Here is a 20,082-nt window from a genome sequence, read left to right on the forward strand (position 1 = left end):
GTTTTGGGATAAAAGGAAGATTCACTATTTTCTCCATTTCATTTACAGAGGGAGAAAAGGATAAAAAGGAAGATTCACCAAGGCTTTATGCTTTTTGCTTTTACTGTACAATATACGTGAGTATTGTACTTTCTGTGTCTTGACATTTGTGTTTTTTTCTGTTTTTTAAAAGTAAACTCTTCCAGCTTTTTGTTTTTATTATTTGGTCCTTATCAGAGGGCAATTGCCCTCTAGCTGTTAGTGATTTATCACTCTCATTTGTTTGAGCATAGCTTTTAGGCAAAACGAAAGTTGTAGAACCCACCTCTTTATTACATTGCAGAAATATTAACAAACCAGGAAAGATGGGCTGCATTGCACTGCCGCTTAGTGCTTACACTATTGCCAGATTACAAATGATCCAAAAACTGAAAGTACATGTAAAAACCAGTACAACGGGCGGTACCAGCCATTAGAGGCACCAGCACAGATCAATTCTTCATTGCTTTTTCAGCAATGAACAAACCCCAACGTTGCTCACCTGACGAAACCCTCACCAACTTGGACTTCCATCCACCGACTATGGCATCGTAATCTTCCTGTATATTGTACACAATCAAGAAACATAAAAGAGCATTAGCCCAAGCTCAGTCAAAAATGTAATATTACATATGGCCAACAAGAAAAAAGTAATTATATCCAGAATCACCAATGTGCACTGAATGTTACAAACCTCAGAGAAGTCTGTAATGAACCTTTCCTTTTCCTTCTCGACTGCGTTTAGTTCTCTTTCCAGAACTTTGGAGAACTAAAACATAAGAACACAATTCCATAAGAAAAATATTATAGTAATACTTTAACTTCGAAGAAACATAGGGCGATTAAATGAAACCTGATCAGTCCTATCCTCGGCGATAACCTCATCAAATCCAGCATCTCTGAGCATCTGGATAGAATGTACAATTTTTAGCATATTTGCTAGTTGCTAATGAGACGAATGTTTGAAATTCTCAAAGGACAATAAAGCATTTCTCGTCCTAAAAAGCGTAGCTTAACTTTCTTGGTCAATTTGTAAAAACTTTCACCAAAAAATTTCACCAGGCCAATATATATATAAAATAGTCATATCATGTAATGTATGGTATTCTTAGATTTGTCTCAAAGTGTATTTTTCCACATACATAAATGAAGATAGAACAATGGCCAAAAGTGCGTCTTGGAGACCATGAAATTCAAATTGTGTAAAAACTAACGTGGGATGGAGGGAAATTAATTAATTTACACTTGCCTGGCCATATGCCTGAACATCATGAAGATCATATCCCCTCTGCTTAATATATTCTGCAAATTCAGGTGATGCTGTACCAGCACTTCTACAGTAATCACTGATTAGAACCTTGCCTCCGGGCTTCAACCATTTATAAAATGATCTGAACAATGCAGGTTTATCCTGAAAAATAAAACAAATTAGCAAAGTTACTTAAAAAAATAGCAACTAGAGAACAGGGAAGTAAGCAAAAGCTGGTAAAAATGAACAAACTCTAGCTTACCTGAATATGGAGGATGGTATCACGGCTGTAAATCACATCGAAAGCATTATCTGGATAAGTTATTGTGGTACAATCAGCCACCTCAAACTCAACTGCACAATTGAGTCCAACAGCACGTTCGAGAGCAATAGAGATCATATTGATGGAGAGATCGATTCCCACGACTTCAACGTTGAAGTTTTCTGCCATGTAGAAATCACCACCACCTATGCCACAACCCACATCCAGAACCTTCTGTCCAGGCTTCAGGTCAAGCTTAGCCACAAACTCTTTCGTTGTTTCTGCTCAGAGATCAAGAAAATGGAAGAGCCAATTATTCATTGTTAACAGCAATATAAAGGATCAAACGGAACTCCACATATGACAATAAGGTTAGCAATTAAAACATGTACCTAGTCCTCCGGTGCTCACATAACCTGGGCCAAAGACACGCTCATAACGCAAGATGCCCTGAGCTTTGTATTGTACAGTATCCAGAAACTGTTGAAACCCCTTATCATCCTCTGAACCAACTTTCTGCCATAGCCAGCTAGTCTAAAGTAGCCAAAGAAGATTTGTCAGCAAGAAGTGAAAAGTTAAAACTCTTTCTTTTGAAACTTGAACTCCCCCCCCCCCTTCTCTTTCTACACACAAATACATCAGTAACACCCATCCTATATAGTTGTCACATAACTAATCCAAATTCCATTGTCAAAATGGCAATGAATTTCAAGCTGAGCAAATAAATAGAAGTGAGCTTACCTATAGCACTACTGTATTTAGACAATTTTCCAAAACAATCCTATTTCACAATAAGATCTCTCAGGGTTACCCCAAATAAATTCTAGTTTTTTTTTTTATTTTAGGGTCATTTTGGAGATTGACCAATAAGTCGGTCATTTTTGAAATTATATTTTAAAAAGTTGTAAAGTACAGGGTAACCTTGTATAATTTTCCTGACTAAAAACACTAAACAAAAACAAAGAGTGTTAAAGAGCCTCGGAGGCATCCAATACCTTGTTTTGATTGCATTTGCCACCAACAACAGAGAGCTCATAGGAATTTCCTGATTCACTTTGCACGCGACATTCTTTGAAGACCTGCAGTTCAGAGTTACTGGTTAGTTAGCTAGTCCACATGGAGTCGGAACTGTAGGATTTATTCTAGTTATCAAGTTGCTTTAAATGGAAAGACAGGTCTATATAATTTCTGTTTTGAGTGGATATGAAATCAGCTGACACTAGACTGCTGACTCAAGCTCATTGACATCCTCTAAATGTAATCAAATAGTTCTGTATAATCTGATTCAAATTAGAAAACAGGAAAAATGGTTAGTATTTGAAAGAACAAACCTTGGTGTAGAACTTAGGATCACGATAGTGGATCGAGTTGTTTTGGTTCTGATCTGCAGATTCATTAGAACAAGCCTCTCTTAAGAAAAGAAAGCCTCCTGGTTTCAGCCACTTCACAATGCTTTGAACCATATTTCCAACCTGCATTTTCAAAAAGTAAAAGACACTCCATATGTTAACACTTCCAATACTATAAGAAAGCTGACAATCTGAAAAGAGGAAAACCAAACATCGCGAATACCTCATCGACAGAAAGATGCACAAGGAACGAATTAGCAAAAATCAGATCGAAGGATTCTGGTGAAATGTCTAGGCTGGGAGATGTTACATCAGCAGAAATGAACTTCACATTTGGGTGATTTGCGCTTATGCTTTCACTCTGCAACCAGTATAAAAAAAATTAGAATGGTTTACAAAAATAAAGAAACAGAAAGCTAATTGGAGAATTTGTTCTCTTTAGTACAGAGAGTAGCAATTGGTGCAAGTGGATTGACTACAATGCCCCTCCTCACATGTTTGACGGAGAACAATTCTCCAAGTAGCCTGACTCCTGCAGAAACAGATGCAAGAAATATAACAAGTGAGGTTGGTGATCAATGATCATTTTCACCTTGTTTGTCACACTCCCAGTGAAATCAACAGCTACAACCTGGCCAGCCTTTTTGGCCAATTCGCCAGTAAGAGGACCAATACCCGCGCCAATTTGTAGCACAGACTTACCTTCATAAGGTGGAAGCAGAGAAAGCACCTGTAATGAGCAAATTTGATTAGAACATGTCTAACAATGAAGGGGTGAACGAATGAATAGAACAACACGAATCAGCTCATTCCATAAACGAGTACATAATGAATAACACGGTTGTATACTTGTATTCGACTCCTTTACATTCCATACAACAGTAGCTTCTATTATATGGTACTCCTACCATCTGAAATTAATAGTCCTATGTACTATAGGAGGATTTTCTCTTTTTGGTGAACAAGGAGTAGCATAATTAAACAGTCATGGTAAATAGTCGATTACAATCCGAAGATAATAACTCTAAACATTAATTAGGGGAGAGGAAAATGCCTAATCACATTCGGGGTTCCGACCCATTTTCTATACTCCTAGCATCTTGTCCATCACTAGGTTGTCTTCTCTACTATATGAGGATGTCTGGAACCAAAGTTGCCATCTTTCTTAAGATAATAGTTTTAGCATTGATTTTCCTAATATACCATTACTTCAATTAAGAGATGAAGAGCATGATGGAATTGGAATAACTATGATAAATGCTAAGGGTCATTTGTAATATCAAGTGACAACTATTTCATGACAAAGAAAGGATAGGTGTTGGTTAAGCTTGATTTGATTTACAGAAATACAGTACTATATTATGGCCACTCTATGCACTTACATACAATAGTATTAATAAGCTTGATTTCATTTTGCATCTTTCCATTGATTACTTTGAATAATGATACCATATGAGAGTAATGATACGACTTATTCTAATACGATCATATAAGACTCATATACGAAGTTTAATGATAAAATAGTAAAATTATGAGCCTATCTTTAGTATCCTCTATTAATTTATTGAACCCACACCAACACAAGAAAAGTTAAAGAAATAATGTCTGAAGGACACGTTGACAATCCACTATTTAGAAATGACATGACAGTTTGATACTGATATAAAGTTTAGTATATTCCAATGTAGTAGTATGCTATAAATTAATCTCTATTACGAAAGAGACACGTGTTTGTATCATGAAAGTGTCCTTATCCCCCTTTCCCTTAGAGTTTTTCCATGGTGTTTTCTACTTCACGTCCTGATCCTCTATCAATTTACTCTATCGGATCTTTATTAATTTACCCGTATTTTTTTTAAAATATTTATTATTAGTTTACTCTTTGTTTTGATTCTATTTTTGGAATGAAATCACTAACTTTCATCATACATATATTTAACTTTAATATAAAATAATAATTTTTTTTTTTTATAATCCATCATATTATTTCTCCTAAAAACTCTATACAAAACAAAAAAATAAACTAATAAAAATCGATCAAAGTGCTTTACATTTTACCATATTCTTCTTGGTGGGTGCTTAGGAGTTAGGACTTAGGAGCTGTAAAAGTCAATAAAAGCCGTGGCCACTCGTTAGTGTTCAATTCGCCTTATATTTACTAAACTGAAATTATTCCGACTAACGTTAGCATATTGATTTATAACAATTAAACTTTATATTTAAAGGTTTCAATTGTTTTTCACTAGACATTATAGTGATATTTAATTTACAGTGATCATGGACTTCATGGCAAATATAGACTGAGTTCAAACCGAATCAGTAGCTTTAATAGTTAAGCTAACTAACATCGACAAGGTTAAAATTATTATATAACCGAATTCGACATTTACGATAGGAGTCCTTTAAAACTGATCAACTATAGTCCATCCCACTCAGCCTAACTTGGGCGCGGCCTGACTCATGATCACCAGATGAATAACATGTTAGAACAACTATAATATCAAACCACACAATAGTTATTCAACAACAAATGAATGAACATAACAAATCTCAAAATATAATCACATTCATATTTCATATCATTAAAAGATGAAATTTTGACATACCTCAAGATCAGCAGTTTGACCAACCATCTTCGCAAGAGATTATTATAAACTTAAAAAGCTTATAAAATGAGAGATGAGAGTGGAAGAGAGAGAATGTTGAAATAAAGATCTAAAAGCCTTCAATGGCAAGACGAGATCGAGAGAAAGACCTTGATCTACGGTTTAAAGCTCTTCCTTTCTGCTGCATTCAGCTGCAGATTAAAAAGGGAATTATACCTTTTTTTTTAATAGTTGGTTATGGTATTGATACCCTCAACCTCTTTTTTTTATGCTTTTGGGTATTGTATTATAGTGGAGTACCTCAATTATTTGGTCTGTTGCTTGCATTGTGGCTTCTGCTTTTATAGACTTGTCTACATAAACTATAGGACATATAAGGTGGGCCGTGGGCCTGCATACTGTATGGCCCTAATAAATTGCAGTCCATTAAAAGTATATTTTTAATTGAGTAGGATTACTTTTGGCAATTTTTGTATATTTTATTTGCCATAAACAATTATATATATAAAAAAGTTGTTTGATTTGATTGGCTGTGGAGAAGTCTAAAATAATTATATTTTTCACTGTTAAAGCAGTAGGATATTTTATATCAGAAATTCAAAAGTTTCAAAATTCCTCCCTCAAAAAATAAAAGGGTTTCAAAATCCTTACATAAAAGTTTCACTTGTTTCTTTTAAAAAAAAAAAGACGCTTGTTGTTAAATAAAGAGCTTATTTCACTTTACAAATTTGCATATATATACGTCAATTTATAGTATGTTCTTTTAGTTTGTATGTCTACGTGTGAGGCTGTGAAATCCAAACTCGAAAAAAAAATTATTATCCATTTATACCTTAGTAGACTCTTTATATGTTTTTCTTAACTTCAATTTTTTATCAACTTTATCATATAATTCTCATCAATCCAATTTTATAATTATGCAAGACACAGATGAAAAATCTAAAGATTTATTTTTCTATATCATTGAATAAGAAAAAAAAAAAAAAAAAAAGATATCTTGATTTGTGGAACGAGAAGCCACATCTTGAAAACAACCAATAAAAATAAAGAAAGTGGCACTTTCTTTTTGCCTTCCAAATAGGAGGACCACATCAACTTTGCATTTGATAACCAAATTATGAACTACAAGAGAAAATCGGAAGGTTGAATAGGAGGAACAATGTAATTAGACTAGGCTAGTTAATTATTACTCATCAACTTTCATATATGTTGTATACATGTAAGTTGTCCTATATTCGAAGAAAGATGGGAGAAAGTATTACTTTTTCGGTTCATTTTCTATTTCAACAATTGAGTTTTCATGTTTGTCAATAAACAACTTTAACTATTGATATCTTTGATTACATTTTAGTAAGATATTTTGAGAGTATATATTGAGACGAATCTAACAAGACTTCACATGATTATATTTTTCTTTACGTGAAAATTGCAATATATAGTGAATTGGTAGGTGAATAGTGTAAAAATTCTATTGTTGCAATTGAAAAAGAATGGACGAAGTATAATATAAGTTAGAGGGGTTACTCACCTTAGTGTCATATGATTTTAAGGTGGAACCTCATTTGCTTGTAAAGTGAACTCTCTTTCCTTATTACATGAAGTATATAAACTAACTTAACTTTTAAGCTTACCTAAATAATTTTTGAGAAGAAAAAAAAAAAAACTAAAGAATGGTAATGCTAAAAAAAGGCAAATCTTGTTTACCCATTCTAAGTACTAACAAAATTTTATGCGTTGTATCATTCAACTCACTATTAACAATTATCTTTTAATACTCTATTAAGAGTTGGTAAACTAAAAACTATCCAATTGATAATATAGAAGGGGGGGAGACGATTAAATTCGTAGAACGTAAATGAAGATAATGGATCTTGACTTTGTCCTTTAGGTTATACTATATTATTTATCTCTTGATAAATAGAAGCATATGAGTATATGACTCATGTTCTAACAAATCTTAACAACTACGCATAATAATGAGAAAATGCCAAGATCAGGATCACAGTGTTTGATCCTATGAATGGTTGGGAAACCTATGTGTAATTTTATACAAATTGGACAGATCACTTACGGAGATCCACGCCTTATTTTGTCCATCCCTTATAATCCAAATCTTTTGCCTATAAATCCTTTTTAAATGACTTACTACTGTTTAATGACTTTGAAGTATGTGCTAAATTAGTAACAAAATCAAAAGCTCGTTTCAAAAAAAATCAAACAATATCAAATGTGATATCAAGCACCACTTTCTAAATTCAATTGCAGGAAAATATAGCAAAAAGACCAAGATTTGCCATTGTTTGTTTGCAAAACTAATCCAATGAGCTTCATATATGAACTGAAAAAGTAGGAGAACGGAAGTGAGGCTGAGATCTATGGCCTGCCAGTGTGGAGGTATGATAAATCTATATCAGATATAGGTTTCATAACCTATATCACCAATATAAAATTGAAAAAGTAATGTTGTGAAAAGGTTGAAGTACAAAAATAATGTATTAAATTCAAAAAACATATTTGAAAGGGAATAGAAGGGGAATGGAAGGGAATGGGAAAAAAGTAACATCCCTCTCTCTCTCCTCTCCTACAATTGATCTGACCAAACAGAAAGCCATTCTCCAAAACTCCAAAATTCTTACAGCTAACTTTATTTTATTATGGAGAGAAATAAAAACTAAATTAAGTGGGAAATTAAATGTTGTTGAATTGTGGAAAAAAGGCCTCGTCAATTTGTTGTTTTGAAGATATTGTGGAAATTTGGAGAAAAAAATTGGGCTTTCATGGAGGTCGAGAGCTGGGAGAAGAATCAAAAATCAGATAATTCAGAGATGAACAATCAATACAAAAATTAGATAATTCAAAGATGAACAAAGCATGCGTAGAAACACAATATGTATCTGCATTGTACAAAAAAGACATGACCATCACATATGTTGTTCAGAATATAGCCTAACTGATAAACACAATACCATGTCTTTATTTTCATTAGTTAATAAATTGATAATAATAACATTAAGCTACAAAAATTTATATTAAAAAAAATTGTTTTTATTTTTTTATACAACAAAACCATCATATTTTCAAGAAAACAATACTAGTGTATAATCTTAATTTGTGTGAGTTATCATCCAATAAAATCATTTATATACAAATAAACCTTATAACATGTATAAATTAACCAAAACGAATATTACATTGAAGTTAATGGAAAAAAAGTTGTTGCATATTAGTTCGTTTTTCACATCTGAATGATTGACTACTAATAACAATTTTAATGTGACGTTAATAATTTACGATGGGATTTATTAAGAAAAAAGGCATGCGTGGAAAATGTTCACACGAACACCATATCTATCATATTTGACAATATATGGCAACGCAGAAACACAATACGTTGCAATTATAACACCATTTCTATGTATTAGTGTATAATCTTAATTTTTTGACTTATCATATATATATCTAATAAACCTTTTAACAATAAATTACCCAAAACCAATATTATATTGAACGTTAATGAAAAAAAGTTTACGCATTTCATTTTTCATATGAGGGATTGACTACTAATAACACTAGTTTAATGTCAAACATAAGTAATTTACGATGTGGTTTATTAAGAAAAAAAGGCATGCGTGGAAAAATGTTCACAAGAACACCATATCTATCATATTTGACAATATATGGCAACGCAGAAACACAATACGTTGCAATTATAACACCATTTCTATCTATTAGTGTATAATCTTAATTTTTGTGACTTATAATATATATACTAATAAACCTTTTAACAATAAATTACCCAAAACCAATATTATATTGAACGTTAATGGAAAAAAAGTTTACGCATTTCATTTTTCAATATGAGGGATTGACTACTAATAACACTAGTTTAATGTCACAATCATAAGTAATTTACGATGTAGTTTATTCAGAAAAAAAAGACATGCGTGGAAAAATGGTCACAAGAACACCACATCTATCATATTTGACAATATATGGCAACGCAGAAACACAATACGTTGCAATTATAACACCATTTCTATCTATTAATTAGTGCATAATCTTAATTTTTGTGACTTATCATATATATACTAATAAAACTTTTAACAATAAATTACCCAAAACCAATATTATATTGAACGTTAATGGAAAAAAAAGTTTACGCATTTCATTTTTCAATATGAGGGATTGACTACTAATAACACTAGTTTAATGTCACAAACATAAGTAATTTACGATGTGGTTTATTAAGAAAAAAAGGCATGCGTGGAAAAATGTTCACAAGAACACCATATCTATCATATTTGACAATATATGGCAGCGCAGAAACACAATACGTTGCAATTATAACACCATTTCTATCTATTAGTGTATAATCTTAATTTTTGTGACTTATCATATATATATCTAATAAACCTTTTAACAATAAATTACCCAAAACCAATATTATATTGAACGTTAATGGAAAAAAAGTTTACGCATTTCATTTTTCAATATGAGGGATTGACTACTAATAACACTAGTTTAATGTCACAAACAGTAATTTACGATGTGGTTTATTAAGAAAAAAAAGACATGCGTGGAAAAATGTTCACAACAAGAACACCATATCTATCATATTTGACAATATATGGCAACGCAGAAACACAATACGTTGCAATTATAACACCATTTCTATCTATTAGTGTATAATCTTAATTTTTGTAACTCATCATATATATATACTAATAAACCTTTTAACAATAAATTACCCAAAACCAATATTATATTGAACGTTAATGAAAAAAGTTTACGCATTTCATTTTTCAATCTGAGGGATTGACTACTAATAACACTATTTTAATGTCACATATGTAAGTAATTTACGATGTGGTTTATTAAGAAAAAAAAGGCATGCGTGAAAAATGTTCACATGAACACCATATCTATCATATTTGACAATATATGGCAACGCAGAAACACAATACATTGCAATTATAACACTATTTCTCTATATTATTATATCAATTTCGACAGTACTTAACAATGGAGAAACAAAATATGTTGCAATTTTAACACCATATCTATCATATTTGACAATATATGGCAACGCAGAAACACAATACATTGCAATTATAACACTATTTCTCTCTATTATTATATCAATTTCGACAATACATAACAATGGAGAAACAAAATATGTTGTAATTTTGACACCATTAGATATGTTGTTGACAATATAGCGGAAATGATAAACACAATATGATGCTTCATTTTAAATACAAAATGATAAGTTCACATATTCATAAAACAATAATCATACAAAGTACTTAACATCATCCATACAACCATTAGAATGCTAAGTGAGGTACTTAAAATTACACTTGCATTAGATCGTTACAAAAGAAAGCAATCCGACGCGCAAAATACAACGAACATGTCATTGTTATCTATCCATTTCGCTGTGAAATCTTCCTCCACCACCCTGACTTGCATTAAACTATCGGCTACAATTATGAACAAAAATTGTTAGAATTAAAATGTAACTCATAAACTTAAAAGTAAAGACCCAATAATGTTCTATAACGTTTTGTAATATTTTTAGGTGAACTGCTAAAAGTTCTATAATACAAAGTAATATAAATTACCAGAAAATAAGCAATTTCAAGAAGTAAAAAGTCAAATTTCAGAACAAAAATCACCATCAAATAACTCGTATCAAATTCCACAGCATAAAACCCACTCAATTTGCTCTAACACCACCATAAAACAAACCCACGAATGGAAAAAACATGAAATTTGCTACTTATAATACACGAAATTAAGACATGTTTAGAACTTTAACATGCAATTTTCATGAATTAAACCCACGAAATTTAAAAAACCCAAGAAATTTCTTGATGTACACCAAACAATTTTCAAGTAATTAAACATACCTTCAATTCACGAAAAAACACAGTTACGCCTCTTTCCGGCGAATTTTCCGGCGAATTCCGGCTTCAAACCTTCCGGTTCTGGTGGGTGGGTCTCCGGTGGGTGGGATGATGACTGAGGTTGAGGAGTGAGGTTGAGGAGTTAGGTTGAGGAGAGAGATTGAACTAACTTATGGAATGAGGGGGAATACCCCATTCCCTTGCTTTTGCATTCCATTTTACTAAGTTATTTGAAATGACAAAATTGCCCATGATATAGGTTATGAAACCTATATCTGATATAGATTTATCATACCTCGCCAGTGTGCCGTGTTCACAGGGAACTCATCAGGCCAGTTTCACTCACAGCCAGCCCGGAAAAGGCTCATATCAGTCCACCTAGCAGGCAGGCCACGGTAAAAAGACAAACTCGTATAATCCACCCCCCAATCAAACTAGCCCAATTAGTCAGGCCTTTTCAGGAATGTTTTATAGACAATAATAATACAATTGATCAATGTATAGGTCACCTGGACCGACCCGATTAAGTCCATGGGCTACCCCAACAGCCAAGCCTGCCATGTGAGCCTATCAAGCTTACCTGGACGGCTGGACCGCCTGTTCTAAGAAATGCCATAGAGCTAGTCAATAGGAAATTAGGAATATAAGGAACCTTCTCTGGGAAACAACACAAGAGTATATAGTATGTACATTGCTGATTGGACTAAGAAATTACACAGAAGCAAGAGGGAACACTAGGAGTCTAGGAACGATTTTCATGACATCAATCATTTTTAGTCCAATCAAACTGTAAAATTCATCACTTTGATTTGTTACACTTGCACATAACTTCTCCGTTTACATGGATATGCAATCAGAAGAATGCAACATTACTTTAATGATAATGGTGGAAAATTACCACCAGCGAGAAATTTCACTTCAGTGTGGGAAAAGAAGACGAGGGCAAACAAACAGTCCCCCCACCCAAAAAAAAAAAAAAAAAAAAAGGACCCAAATTTAACATGAAATTTTCAATTGAATAACAAAGAATTATGAATTAAGCTGAAAAGATCACTAGATGTAGTTGGACAGGAAGTCACAACTTACAGACATAAGAGATAACCCAACCAAAACATTCAACCAGACAGCTGAACATCTTCCCAGCATCTGTTTAAATGCCAAGCAACCTGAAAGTGATACAACAATCACTCACCTAAACCTGAAAAAGTGAATAGAGTAACACAACCCCGCCCCTTTCTTGTTTCCCGCCTCCCAACAGCCAAACAAACGCGGTAACATGGGGAAGAAGAAAAGGAAGAATGGAATAATTTGCATCTTTCCAGACCAAAAAACCTTCCTAAAGAGTAAATCTCCAGAACCACTCCTCATGCTGCAACGATTATAAGTAAAATGAGGAGAACAATTGCAAATATCACCAAGAGCAAGCAGGTCTGCATTTAAGAGATCGTTATCAGAAAATGAAATTTTTAAGTCTATAAATATGCTGGATGACATGTCAAAAGTATGACAACTCACCAGTGATGAATTTGATTTCTGGGTTTTTGATGCCTTGGCAAGTTGGGATCTCGCCTGTGCAGTTGCAGCATGGGAATTTTCAACATTGGACCCGATATCATCTGTGCAAAGAATCATCAGATTAGCCCAATAACACATTGTACTTCTGTTCAACGGTAAGTAGATTAGTAGATAACTTACCAATCATAGCTCCTTGATCGTGGACAAGCACTGCAAGATCTTTGAAAATCTCATTCACCTCACCAATTTGCTGCTGGATTTCCTGTATTCCCTGATCCCTTTCTTCTATGATGGCTTCATTGAAAGATATCTCATTGTCCAACAGTAACACATCTTGTCTGCATAACAAGCAACACAGAAATTTAAGATTCACATTGAACAAGAGACTTTTCCAAAACCAATTTTTTTGTCGTAAAACGAGATATCAAACATTTGAAGACTAGTCTAAACCACTTTGGACCACTCCGCCTGGCGCAGCTTGACTCTGCCAGGTTTGGGCAGAACTTTGCGGCCCAATATATGCTCTACTGTAGGGCAAAAGATGTGACATCCGCCGAGCATAATTCTTAACATAACTCTGATGCTTTGTCCATGCAATATTAGTGCTATACTGCTATTATGACAATACTGTGGACTGTAGAACGAAGACTTGCAAGAATTGGACCACGCTTGACAACATACCCATGGAAAAACTTTTAGCGTACATAATCAAGCACTTCTTCAATACCCACACCCGAGAATCTAACATCTGACAAACAGGTCCTGCCAGAAAGAAATGACACGCTCCTTTGGAGCTCATGGACTTGTTTTGCAATTGCTTTGAAATATGCCAGCACAATAATACTGGCATACTGCTCGAAGCACACTTTTTGCAACATCATGTGAAGCTTAACAGACAACTATAGGCAATAATCCAATGACCTTACCCTGATCCCACTAAACTATTAGTCTATTACTTCCTACATTTCTTAATAAGTGCAACATTACGTTTCTTAATAAGTGCAACATAGAAAAAGTGGGGGAATACCAAGGAATGTAGAGAAAGTTGGGACCACAATAAAGTAGAGTAATTCAAGTGATGAAGCAAAAATGTTGTAGTCCCTTCTTGCTTTTTGGTGGCATATTTGTAATAATATTGAACTTTTATACCATTTTGAGTTTGGTTGCACTTATTGTGACTATTCCAAATAGTGAGAATGTTGCACTTAAGAAACGGAGGTAGTATTACATATTTAAGCCAATGGCTGAACAATGTCAGCAGACAACTTTTGATGTATCAGTTCAGTGAACCATCAACACCATCCTCTAAAATTTCCCATAATTATCCTTTCTATGGAAGAAAGATCAAGGTACTATTACCAGTTGAAATCCTAAAGTCATTACAATCTGACACCTGCATGTATGTTCTCAATGATTGTACACTGATGACAAATCTGCAAGTAAATGCAATGGCAGAATGAACAGGTGCACACGAAGATGATCACATTCACCTCAAGACGTAGAAAACTGAGAGAGAGAGGAAGGGGGTATCAAAACTAGAGTCTGCGCATCTGGGTGAACTAATATTAACTGGGAGAGAGAGAAAAGAAAGGCCAGATTACAGATCATTCACAAACTATTACAATGCATTGCCTATTCAGAGACTAATATAGATAAGCATTTAACTTAGAGCAAATTAAGAACAAGATGCTCACCTTCTAGCTTCAACAAGAAGAGCTCGCTGCTCCGGTGTCTTATCTGAACTCAAGTCAATCTCACTTGCTGTGTAACTATCACAATAACAGTCCAAGAAGAATAGTTTATCATTAATGTACATAAAACACACTGCTCAAGTTTTGTTTTGAAAAAGAAGGGGAATATGGAAGGGTAAGATTCCCAATATTAACAAATGAGAATGTTATTTTCAGATTATATCACATTAGCAACAAGTAGAGGAAAATTTATTGTAGTGGAAACATGTGCACAATTCAACACAAGCACCCACCATACATAATAAAAGATCACACTCAGTTTCCTTCACAGAAAAGTGCAGCCAAAATTAAACTAGAATGTAGCAGGAGGGCAAAATGCACCAAGTTAGCAGATAATAAGATGAAGATGACACTTGTAAACAGTCTTGTCTTCTTTTCCAGAAGGCTGGAGAACTTGAATCAACTATGAAGAAAAATTTATGGTAGCCACTTTACTACTGGACATGCTCTAAGTTTGCCATAGAAGACACAGAGCTGATCCTGAATAGTGGACTTATCACTTGAATGAACAGCTGAATGTCATGAGAGTATTAAGCATGCAATTTTGGAAACATTAACTACCTAGAAGGAAGAACAGCCTGAGGAACAAAAGGAGAATATGCTGTTTCCCTCTCTGCTGCAAGACGTTGAGCTTTCTGGAACTCCTTCAAAACTTCTTGGAAATCTTTTGCAAGTTTCGCATCAGCAATCTTCTTGCTTGCCTGCATTAAAAGAAAATGATTCCAATTATGGCTGGGGAAAGCATTTATACAAGATTGTGCAAGTATGGAAGCAGCTTCAGCACAAAAGACCACATAAACCACAAAAGGGTATTGAATGTGGGACGCAGACTTGCAGAAGGAAATGCATTCCAAGAACTAGAGTTGGAAAACAAACTTACACTGACATTATATTCATGATCTGTCTCACTTGCTTGCTTGAGTTTTGCTGAGGTATCCTTTACCAATTGCCCAATATGTAACCTTGTCTTGTGGCTATTAACAGGAGAAAACAATGTTCAGAGAAAATCGGTCCAATTGGAGATAATTGTTGATATCAATTGTACAAAGTAAAGGAAGCAAGGTCATGCTAACAAATAAAAACAATTACCCAGAAAGGAAAATGTTTGTATCATATCTATCTCATGCCAAAAGCCTACGACCTTGAAATAAAAATAAAATAAAATGATTACCAGTCAACACAAGACCTTTTGGGAAGCTTTTATAAGCATAAGTGCATCACAGCATTCACGATTATAATGTTAGTCGCCACTTTTTCCAAAAAGAAAATGGCGTCAAAGGATTTGCAATAAATCAAATTGACAGTCAAAAGTTGACATGTTCCTAATATTGTTCTAGCCTATTTTCGGTAAGTTTCTCAATTGAATATCCTAGATATTACTCTCTAAGCAGTAAGCACTTCATGCACTACTTCACTTAAAGTTTGATGTAGATTTATTGATACGTTTATACTTTCCCTATGTTAGTAGTCTAGACAAACTCTTCAAAACTTCACTAAAGAAACCATGCAAGTGTGTTTGTCTTATAGAGTAAGCCAAAAAAAAACTAGCTATATTTCCATGTAGAGGCACCTTCGCTGGATGTCTTACTAGGGGTTAGTCAGGCTTCCCAATATGAACCTAGAGGAATTCTACTTAAGCAGCATAGATTGCAGTTCTAATTGATAGAGTCAAACATGTGGATTAACAATCTTATCCTAAGTATGAGCCCCAAAAGTTTTCAAAGAAAGGATTATTATATATTCTCAACCTCCAAACATAAAGGAAAGCAGTCTTTAAAATCAAATAAGGAGAGACTACCATGAGTCATATCAATGCGAAACCAAAGAAGTAGCAACATAATGTATGCCCGGGCAAAAGTTACTTCATAACTCTCCAAATTCATTCAGCCATGGAACTCATTCTAATTCTCCAAACTCAAACAGATGAAGATTGAGGAGCTAGGCTATGTTGCTCAGACACGGATTAAGTATCTACTCGGATACGGGTGTCCAAGTATCCGACTCGGCTATTTTGTAGGAAAAGACAAGTTTTTAGTTTAAATGAAGTATCCAAGTGAAGTGTCGTGTCGGATACGACATGATACGACACCCGGTTTTTTAGGTAAACGAAAGTGTCGGAGTAACATAGGAGCTAGGTGCTAGTTCCCCATCTCTTTTTTTTTTTTTTTTTAATCTCTGGAAAGCAAAGACGGATCAGTAATATTCTCATTACGGAAGGAAGTGATTCAGCACAATCCTATACCTTAGTTGCTAAATAATAAAAATGGGCCAGCACAATCCTATACCTTAGTTGCATTATAGCTCTCAGCAAACAACCCCATCTCAAAGAAGTAATAATCATGGGAACTGTGCATCTTTTTTTTGCAGCAGTGAAGGACCAAATTAATGTATATGCATAAATCAAAGCCAAGCCAGATTCATGTACGAGGAAGTTGAAATGAGCTCATATCTCCATTCATTTCCCACATTCTAGCAGCAGACAACTGTGCTAGATACCAACACATTCCTTTACAAAACAACCAACCTTGAAAACAATGCAAAGCCAACAGGAATTATTACCCTAGAAATTATTTTAACAGAAAAAAGAAGTAAATATTATTAAAAACAGAAGTTAAAACAATGAGGGTGAAAGAAGTTACAGTCAACATAATGAAGAAAACTGTAATGAACATAGCAGGGTGCTTATGAATAGAATTGTTGCCTCAGCAGCCAAATGCTGTAATTCAACCATCTGAATACCACATGAATGACTACTTGACTAGGGGATTGGGAAAGTAGCTCTAGGATAATCAGCCTAGTGGCAGACATGTCTTCAAAGTATTATTGTTCTGTTAATCAGACTTAACATAACCCTAAAACACTTCTCATGTTGTGTTAATCAGACTTAGCATAACCCTAACAGCTTGTTTGGTAGAAAGGATTTGGAAGGAAAAGAAAGGAAGTGGAAGGAAATTCGTTACTTTCCAATGTTTGGTTCATTAAAAAAAATTAAGTGAAAGGAAATGGAAGGAATTGGAAGGAAAGACTTTTTAATAAAATTTCACCTTCCTTTGCTCCCAAAAGTGGGGGAATTTGGAAGGAAAGAGAAAATTTATACCAAACATGAGAAGTTAAGGTTTTTTTTCCTTTCTTTTCCATTCTTTTCTCTCCCCTTCCTTTCTCTTCTCTTCTTTTCCTTTACTAAAAATGAACTAAACACACTGTAAAACACTTCTCATGCATGTAGTTAACGCGCAAAATTTCTAGGCCAGCCCCAAAACACCGCCAAAATGAACTCTGTGAGAAGAATGACCTAAATACACATGGCAAACATGTAAGTTTGAAGAATGTCCACTAAATCCCACCAACACATAACCAAATCACTATACATGCAAAAGAAAATCCTCAGACATAAAATCATAAGTGACTAACCCAATACATCAAATCAATTTTTCACCTACTAGAGCTCTATTAACCAAGTTAACTCATAAACCACCAAAATTCAAACCAATAATTTGAATGTTATAGAACTAATAAATCAAACCATTGAAAAACAAGATGTTATCATCTATCTAACAGTACATAAAAACTATAGAGAAGCTAGGAAAATTATCAGCTGAAGTTGTCATAAGCAGGGGCGGATTTACTATGGGTTCACTGGGTTCAGGTGAACCCAGTGATTTTTGGGAAAAATTTGCCCAGTTTTTTGTGAAAAAAAAAATAAAAAAATATTTTAGGTAGATGATATATACAATTTGCGTGGAGTATAAAGCATGAAAGAAGTGGGGGTCAAGGTGGTTTTGTTCTCCATTAAATTCTTTGTGTGTGAGCGGGGTCTGAGGTTCAAATCCTAGCAAAACCAAAATACCAGCTTTTTTTTTTCCTTCTCTCCTCTTTTATTTATTGTTTAAGTTTGTTTAGAATTTATTTTAATAGTTTGTAGTAATTGTAATTCTTTTGTAATTTTGTTATTTATTTAATTGTTGAATGAATGAATGTGGATTGTGAAAATTGTGGAGTGAATTGTGGTATGTGGAGTTGTTTAGAATATGCATTGAATTGGTGAATGAATGAATGAATGGTGGAGTTGTTACTTGTTAGTTATTTTGATTGAACTTTGAAGGTCATGAAGTTGAAATTTTTTGCTTGGGTAGATTAGGAAAGGTTAAGAATTTTTTTAGAAAAATCATGCGGGAAACAAGTCACAGAAATCATCCACTTGCTCTTCCCCTAGTTCAAGAGAACATTTAAACCCAATACAAGAAGGTGAAATTCGTGATAATGAGCCCCAACTTCTAAGTGAATGGATGTATTTTTTTGTTTATCGGCTCCGAACCCATAGAGTTGGAATTCTGGATACGCCACTGGTCATAAGCAACAAGACTAAATACTGATCCTTGTAGCCACAACCATCAGATTGTTCATTACAGCTCAAGTGACAAAGCCCAGCAGATTTATGTCCGCGCAACATTGCACATCAACTAGGAAATACTGAGTAAACCAAACCAAAGAAAGAGCCAAATCCAACCACATTACCAGCTAATCCACAAAAACGCTCGACATAAAGAAAACTAATTTAGACTAGCCATGAAAAATCACTATAAGAACCACCAGAGTAGACTGTATAATCACACTACCCCCATTACATCTCATTGGCAAATACCTTTCTTTTCCTCAACAAATTAGTAAAAACACCAAACAATTCCATTATACTCAAACACACAATGACACAAACAGCTTAATCCAGCCAAATTCCGACTTAACACACATAATTGCGCGACAGTAAACAAACCAATTCAAACTAAATTAGATAAATTAATACAACAAAAATCACACTTTCCCTAGTACATTCCACTAACCCAAAATAAAATACACAAAACCCATCAGAATTGACCCAAAACCCAGTAGAATCAACCACAAAAAATCACACAACCCACAACATCACATAAAAAGTACCAAAAAGAACACAAATTTAAGAGAGAGAAAAAAGACGTACAGTTTTTCACGAAGCTGAGGGGTATCTTTGGGTGTACCAAGGGTATTAACAAGACGTTGAAAAGATGAAACAGATGTGTTAATCTGGAAGATTCCAGAAGCAACGGCCTGAGTTGGGTCTTGTTGTTGTTTTACATTTATTAAATCACGTCTGGAAGCCAGTGGCCGACGACCCGCTTCCAGATCTTGAAAGCTCATCTCTTTTCTTCTTCTTCTTCTTCCTCGCAATTCAACTTTTTTTTTGTTGATTAAAATTGGAAATTTTAGGATCTGGAAATCTGAGAAAGTTTCAGAATTCAGGGAAAAGCAGCGATAATTGAGGAGGGTTGAAGATGATGAATGTGAAGAGAGAGAGAGAAAAAAAGGTGGTGATTTTTTAGAGTTTTAATAAGTATTTAATTGTTGTGGGTAGTTGAGTTGAAAGAATTGAGAATTCCCGCCGACTTGGT

The 20,082-nt window shown here is 34.1% G+C and overlaps 2 protein-coding genes across 11 annotated transcripts; both read right to left on the bottom strand.

Annotated features, from left to right (window-relative positions):
* Window positions 1-291: 291 nt before the first annotated feature.
* Window positions 292-12,613, bottom strand: LOC104893012 (phosphoethanolamine N-methyltransferase). Of its 3 annotated transcripts, none has more exons than XM_048644793.2 (11): window positions 12,480-12,613; window positions 3,471-3,608; window positions 3,102-3,239; window positions 2,861-3,001; window positions 2,525-2,608; window positions 1,922-2,063; window positions 1,530-1,810; window positions 1,268-1,429; window positions 872-925; window positions 713-787; window positions 292-578 (listed from the first exon to the last, which is right to left on the bottom strand). In XM_048644793.2, exons 1-11 carry the CDS (start codon window positions 12,537-12,539, stop codon window positions 471-473), a joined length of 1,383 nt encoding a protein of 460 aa, XP_048500750.1. In that variant the 5' UTR covers window positions 12,540-12,613; the 3' UTR covers window positions 292-470. The 3 variants fall into 3 exon arrangements, with proteins under 3 accessions (XP_048500750.1, XP_010677350.2, XP_048500749.1); XM_010679048.4 differs by lacking the exon at window positions 12,480-12,613 and adding an exon at window positions 5,485-5,798; XM_048644792.1 differs by lacking the exon at window positions 12,480-12,613 and adding an exon at window positions 4,265-4,312.
* Window positions 10,713-20,017, bottom strand: LOC104893013 (syntaxin-22). 8 transcript variants are annotated; one of them, XR_007274484.2, is made up of 10 exons: window positions 19,635-20,015; window positions 15,540-15,633; window positions 15,221-15,360; window positions 14,603-14,677; window positions 13,089-13,246; window positions 12,909-13,009; window positions 12,480-12,823; window positions 11,689-11,995; window positions 11,397-11,508; window positions 10,713-10,967 (listed from the first exon to the last, which is right to left on the bottom strand). XR_007274484.2 is itself a non-coding variant. In XM_057395036.1 (7 exons), exons 1-7 carry the CDS (start codon window positions 19,829-19,831, stop codon window positions 12,758-12,760), a joined length of 825 nt encoding a protein of 274 aa, XP_057251019.1. In that variant the 5' UTR covers window positions 19,832-20,017; the 3' UTR covers window positions 12,389-12,757. The 8 variants fall into 8 exon arrangements, 4 of the variants coding, with proteins under 4 accessions (XP_057251019.1, XP_010677351.2, XP_057251021.1 ...); XR_007274483.2 differs by having other exon boundaries at window positions 11,397-11,990; XR_007274482.2 differs by having other exon boundaries at window positions 11,397-11,995.
* Between the last annotated feature and the right edge of the window lie 65 nt (window positions 20,018-20,082).

The sequence above is a fragment of the Beta vulgaris genome, chromosome 5, assembly GCF_026745355.1.
Source record: "Beta vulgaris subsp. vulgaris cultivar EL10 chromosome 5, EL10.2, whole genome shotgun sequence".
NCBI classification, from domain to species: Eukaryota; Viridiplantae; Streptophyta; class Magnoliopsida; order Caryophyllales; family Amaranthaceae; genus Beta; species Beta vulgaris.

Coding starts and splice junctions, on each gene's coding strand:
- LOC104893012 (XM_048644793.2), bottom strand. CDS start 12,539: ATGCTGGGAAGATGTTCAGCTGTCTGGTTGAATGTTTTGGTTGGGTTA. Junction 3,609..12,479: donor TTGGGTTATCTCTTATGTCT/GTAAGTTGTGAC, acceptor TGCTCATTACAG/GTGCTTTCTCTGCTTCCACC. Junction 926..1,267: donor ATGTTCAGGCATATGGCCAG/GCAAGTGTAAAT, acceptor CATTCTATCCAG/ATGCTCAGAGATGCTGGATT.
- LOC104893013 (XM_010679049.4), bottom strand. CDS start 19,831: ATGAGCTTTCAAGATCTGGAAGCGGGTCGTCGGCCACTGGCTTCCAGA. Junction 13,247..14,602: donor CTTCTTGTTGAAGCTAGAAG/GTGAGCATCTTG, acceptor CTTGTTATGCAG/ACAAGATGTGTTACTGTTGG. Junction 13,010..13,088: donor CGATCAAGGAGCTATGATTG/GTAAGTTATCTA, acceptor TTCTTTGCACAG/ATGATATCGGGTCCAATGTT.